The sequence below is a fragment of the Papaver somniferum genome, chromosome 7 (genome assembly GCF_003573695.1).
Source record: "Papaver somniferum cultivar HN1 chromosome 7, ASM357369v1, whole genome shotgun sequence".
Classification (NCBI taxonomy): domain Eukaryota; kingdom Viridiplantae; phylum Streptophyta; class Magnoliopsida; order Ranunculales; family Papaveraceae; genus Papaver; species Papaver somniferum.
In genome coordinates this window covers 187,513,060-187,519,411 of record NC_039364.1, presented here as the reverse complement: position 1 = coordinate 187,519,411, position 6,352 = coordinate 187,513,060, and the positions used below count along the sequence as shown (strand labels likewise).

The following is a 6,352-nucleotide window of genomic DNA, read 5'->3' as shown; positions in this document are numbered from 1 at the left end:
AATTGTGCCTAGAAGTTGCTAATCATGCACCATATAAATCATTAGCAAGGACAATACTACAAGCACAAGTACCATCCTATCGTTAATCCTTATCTCCCAAGGAGTCTATCATAGTCGCGCGAATGAATTCAAGTAAACAGTCCTATACTAATAGAAATTTGCGGCCTACGCACATGCCATATTGCAAAAATCAACAGTCACATTTCACAATCCAAACCAAGCGATTCAAACCCAACACTTCTATTAAACACATATTTCACACGTGAATAAGTAGGGAAAGAGATGACAACTCAAAGTTAACCAGCAGAATATCAAATTATGACGGATGCTAACAAAGTTCAAGAAACAAATACACTAAGCAATCTACAATAAACAATTGATATATAGCACAACTGATATATAAATAGTGGAAGCTCTGATAACTCAAACACAGAGAAGCACTAGGTTGTAAGATAACACCAAATCCACTTTCTTCCTCTCCTCGGTCAGTACATTGCATCTAGACAATGATTCTCCATCCCCGTCACTTAATTTTTTTTGTAACTTTCTGTGAGATATAATCTTGTCTCACAAAATTGGACAAATAGTTTGCCTTCAGTTTTTAAGAATGTGCTAGGGATGGACAAAAGGTGACAACTGAATGCCAAATGAACCACCAAAGAGAAACACAGATGCATCAAACTAACCCAAAAGCATAAAACTTTCAATTTAACAGTAACAAGAGCCCTAAAACCTCGAAGGCATGCAGAATAATCTTTTTCAAATATTTCAATCTATACTTCTGGTAAGCATCCATTTAGTCTCCTAACTCTGTTTCAAAAGAAACACTCACACTGATTGCCAGCATATAATCCAGAACAGAACTCTAAGAGCTTGTATTTCTATGTTTCTCTTCATTGTGACTCCCCACCCAATGAACTTATGTTACATAATCATAAGAAGCCTTATATGAGGTGCACAAAATTTCTACAAGCACAGAGACCATCAATAGACAAACTAACCTTACAAACTGTCTCAAATTATTCACCATAGAGAAATATATATTCAGCAAACTAACCAGACAGCATTTCCAATTTAACAATAAAAAAAGCCTTAAATCTCATATGCATACAGAAAATTCCCTTGCAAACTGAATTTGACTGAAACATATGAAAAGAGAGAGCTAATAACCAAAGTGGTTATTCATTATTACTGGAACTCTTCATCGAGCAATAAACCTAATGATAACACCACGTATAATTTATATAGAGTTTAGTGATTCATAATATCAGTAGGCATACAAACACACTTAAGCAACTTAAAAATCCATGTATCAAAATAACTTGAAATTTAAAGAGAGTTGTTGAAAAAGAAAAACAAACCCTAGATTTTATCGATATCCTCATCTTCAAATTCGATGTAATCAGAACCAGCACCTTCATCTTCATCATCAAGTCCACCGGTAATTCCTTCATTAAGTCTGGTATTCTCAGGCAATTCACCATAAGCTTTCAAAAGTCTAGCTTCATCAGGCATGTATTTCAAGATGACATCAGCTTTATCATCTTGATAATCTCTTAATCCAACCAAAATTATATCACCAGCAGCGATCCAGACTTTCTTATGCATCTTTCCTCTGATATGACTAAGTCTTTTGGTACCATCGATACACATAGCTTCACATCTTCCATTACCAAGCATCCGGAGAACTTGTGCATATTCTTGTCCATCTTCTTTGAATACAAGTTCTCTTTTCTCATCGTCTGCTTCGTTCTTTCCTCTCTTTCTGTTCTTACCTCCCTTTCCTTTGTTCTTCGGCATCTTCGCTGCTTGACCTGTGAAACCCTAGACGAGTTTTCCTTTTCGATTGAAGAAACCCTAATTTTCTGTATTCTTTCTCGAGTCTTCTTAGCGTTCTCTCTCTTGCTTCGATTGTGAAGATGCTTGGTTAGCGTTCAAGTTGGGTGCGTGGGAAGATGCTTGGTTAGCTTTCAAGTTGGGTGCGTGGGATTCTGGTGTGTGAAACGGCGGTGGTAGACATCTCTCTTTTATTTGGACGACTTTGCCCTTTTAGGATTTTTGGATATACAGTAATTTGATAAGACGACGACCTAATAAAACCTTCCATGGATAGTGTACTATCTAATTAATTTTTTTTTTTTTTTTTTTGTATGGAGGAAGGGCTCTAAATAGCCCATTTTATTAAACTACCTCAGTTAATTGAGGTTTGCAGAAATACAAGAGGGGGGAGAATTTTCATTCCACCAGTTATTTACATTGTTATGCATTGCATATTGACATAAAGAGTGAACCAAGGAGTTGACATTTTTAGGCACATGTTGAAACTTCACATCCTCAAAGGAATTCACAGCATCCTTGATTTTTAAAATTTCAGAATGAATACTCCAAGGAATGTTTCTTACTTCACCTAGAACTGCATTAGTTACATTAGCAGCATCCCCTTCGATCTCTATTTTACTGAAATTGAATCTGAGTCCCAACTTCATTCCTAAGTTACAAGCCATCGCTTATGCCAGTAATGAAGATGTTACCATAAACGTTGTTGAAGCACAACCTAAAAATTTACCATTTTGATCACGAGCCACTGCCCCTGCAGCACCATTGTAAGGAATAAAAGCTGCATCCACATTAATTTTTACGTACTGAGGAGCTGGCGGAGACCATTGCTGAGAAGAAGGTTGAGAAGTCCGATTTTCTGAAAAATTCTCCATGCAAAGTTAAAAATCATGAGTAGACTTTTTAATAATTTCAGTAATTGAAAAGTTCCTTCTAGAGAAGATTATATCATTTCTAGTTTTCTACATATTCCAAACGATACATAAACGTTTAATGAAGTTATGATCCACGTTATTCTCCATCCAATCTAAAATTGTTAGATTGACACCTGCATCTGGGTAAGAAAAATCATATTCCAATCCCGCCATGTTAAAAACCAACTTGGATCTTTCACATTCCAAAAATAGATGAAGAATAGACATGTTGAGAACAGAACGTGCAAGAAGTAGAAATGTTGCTAACGAATCTGCTTATATTTTCCTTCACCGCAATTCCATTGTTTAAAAGTTTCCAGATGAAAATATGAATCTTCGGAATTATATTAGAAAAAGACCAGAACTTTCTCCACGGGAATGTACTGTTTTCAGAATTAGAAGGAAAATTGCTCACCAATAGTTTGTAGAAGGACTTTGTAGAGAATTTACCTGATGGAGTGCAAGACCATATTAAAGAGTCTTCTGAGTTGTCATCTTCACTGAGATACAATGACGAAATACAGTGAGCAGTTTCTGGTGAAAAAAGTCGATTTATTAACTCTATATTCCATGATCGAGTATTTGGAATTAACAAATCCGCAACCTTACTGAGGTTAATAGGGATAGACTCCGACCTGTTGATTAAGTGTTCAATATTTTGAGCCAACCAGGGATCCTCCCAAATATTCACCTTTTCTCCATTTGAAATCTGTCAGAATACCTTATTCTCCAGATATTTCTAACTTCTAGTAAACTGCTCCATATTGTTGTGCATTTTTCAGGGTGTTCAGCTCTCCAGAAAGATCCCTCTTGAATATATTTTGTCACCAATAACTTGACCCAAGGTGCGTCTGCATTCTCCAGAAACCTCCAAACAAGTTTGCATATCAGCGCTATGTTCATCTGCTCAATATTACGAATTCCAAGCCCTCCAAGTTCTTTGTCTAGAAAAACCTTCGACCAATTGATGAAATGCAGTTTTTTCTCTTCAGTAGTATGACCATTCCAAAAACATCTTTGAATCTTATCAATTTCATTAGTTACACCCTTTGGAAGTAAACATATTCCCATAAAGAAAACTAGAATGAAAGAGAGTGTTGATTTTAATAAAACAGTTCTCCCTGCCGAGTTCACAAAATGAAACCTCCAACCTGGTAATCTTGCGCCAAACTTGTCAACAAGAAAGTCATAACTAGCAATCCTGAAGTCTGATTTAAGAGGATAAATACCCAAATATTTGTCATCTGATGACATTTCTTTAACTCCTAGATCTTGCATAGTGGTTTGCTTTCTCAAGTCAGTAATTCCCTTACCGAAGTAGATAGGGGATTTCTCATAATTTGTAATCTTCCCAGACATTTCAGCATACTCTTTTAACAACTTCATCAGATTGTGAACATTAATTCTTGAGTGTTCTCCAAAAAAGAACAAATCATCTGCAAACATTAGATGAGAGATTGTAGGAGCCATTCTGTTTAGCTTATACCCTTGATATAGACCTTGAGATTCATATTGTTGCATAAGAAGAGAAAGACCTTGAGAGAAAATTATGTAGAGTGTAGGAGATAATGGGCATCCTTGACGATTTCCCCTTTCACTTCTAAAAAATCCCTGAGACGATCCATTGATGTTGATAGAGAAGGAGGTTGTTGAAACACAAGCCATAATTAAAGAATGATTCATACCTGATATTCCCACGACTCTCGGCATGTCTCCAAGAAACCTCCAATTTACCCTATCATATGCTTTAGCCATATCCACCTTGAGAGCAAAATGTCCATTTACAGCTCTAGAATTGTTCATGGAGTGAATCAATTCTTTTGCAATGATGATGTTGTCTAATATCTGACGCCCAGGAACAAATGCACTTTGAGACCAAGATATAAATTCCTCAAGATAGGGTTTAATTCTATTTGATAAAAATTTTGATACAATCTTATAGAGGACATTAAACAGGGATATTGGACGAAAATCTGATGGGCTAGTAGGGTTTTTTATCTTAGGGATCAAGGTAACATTAGTATGATTTAAAAGATCAGGAAACATTGCATATTCAAATATGTTTTTAATTGAATTGACAACATCATTACAAATCATACCACAACATCTCTTGTAGAAGATTGGAGGGTAACCATCAGGACCCGGATAAGTGAAAGAACCCATCTTAACCAGAGCATCCCAAATTTCCTCTTGTGTTGGAACCCTGCAGATCGCATCATTATCCAAGTTAGAAACTGCTTGGCCTTGAATAATAAATTGAGGGAGATCCCGAGGAATTGGTTGACGAAATAACTCTTGAAAGTGATTAACCATTGTTCTTGATATTTCACCATGGTCTGTAATCCAAGATTGATCATCTTTCTGGAGGTGAGTAACAGTATTCTTCCTTCTTCTTTGTTGAACTGAAAGATGGAAATGCCTGGTGTTCCTATCTCCATACTTTGCCCATTGTTGCTTCATTCTTTGATCCTAATAAGTAGCCTCCATAATTAAATAATCATTCAACTGAGCAGCCACCAATTTTTCCTTTGCAATGTTATCCATTAATGGTCTCCATGACTGAATTTTCAAAAGCTTGGATTTTAGAATAACAATCATATGCTTAACACACCATGTTCTCTTACGGGACCATTGAGTCAAAAAAGAACTCAACTTTCTCAATTTCGACTGGATATGTTTTGCAGGTTCTTGAGAACAACACTCCCCTACTTTTTCAAGGAATTTTGGATCAGAGAGCCATAAGGCTTCAAATTTGTAGTCTGGAGGAGATCTTGAAACCTTTCTGCATGTATTTAGGAGGGTCGGCGCGTGATCACTGGAAATTCTCGGTAAGTGAAGGACAACTGCCTTATGAAAACCAATGCACCATTTGGGATTTGCTAGAACCCTGTCCAAACGTTGCCTAATTAAACCTTCTACGTTTCTTCCATTCATCCAAGTATAAGCAGGTCCCTTATATCCCAAATCAATCAAATGATTTTGTTGTATGAAGTCCTTAAAGTAAGAGATATTGGAATTTAAAACCGTAAGACCACCAAATTTTCATCACTGGAAGATATAGCATTGAAATCACCAATAAAACATTTAGGAGCATCAAATTGTTGAGCATAAGATGCCATGTTCTGCCAGAAATTAGATCTTTGAGAAGAAACTGGAGGGTCGTAGATGCAAAATAAGTGCCAAGAATGACTCGAATTAGCATAGAGAACCGTAGCATGGATGCGATTTGAAGATTGTGCAATTATTTCAATGTTAAGATCATCTTTCCATAACAACCATATGCCTCCACTTCTCCCTACAGATGCGACTATACAGTGATTTTGAAAACCAAACTGAGAAACACGCTGTGATGACATTTGTTCAGACATCTTGGTTTCAGAAATAAATAAGATTGAAAGATCATTACCTATGAGGAATGTTTTCAGTGCTCTAATTGTTGGGGTTTCCCAAAACCCCAACAATTCCATGAAAGAATCAACATTTATCATGCGACATTTGAGGGTTAGCCGCCTTACCATTGTCAATTGAACGCTTTGAGATAGATTTTCTTTGAAGTTTAGGTTGAGGAGAATTCCTTCTTATATAGTCATCATCTTGGCCTC

The 6,352-nt window shown here is 36.4% G+C and overlaps 1 protein-coding gene across 1 annotated transcript; it reads right to left on the bottom strand.

The window, feature by feature from the left end:
* Nucleotides 1-1,155: 1,155 nt before the first annotated feature.
* On the bottom strand, nucleotides 1,156-1,958 carry LOC113299201 (eukaryotic translation initiation factor 1A). Its single transcript, XM_026548176.1, has one exon. It carries the CDS (start codon nucleotides 1,798-1,800, stop codon nucleotides 1,363-1,365), a length of 438 nt encoding a protein of 145 aa, XP_026403961.1. The 5' UTR covers nucleotides 1,801-1,958; the 3' UTR covers nucleotides 1,156-1,362.
* Nucleotides 1,959-6,352: the final 4,394 nt, after the last annotated feature.

Coding starts and splice junctions, on each gene's coding strand:
- LOC113299201 (XM_026548176.1), bottom strand. CDS start 1,800: ATGCCGAAGAACAAAGGAAAGGGAGGTAAGAACAGAAAGAGAGGAAAG.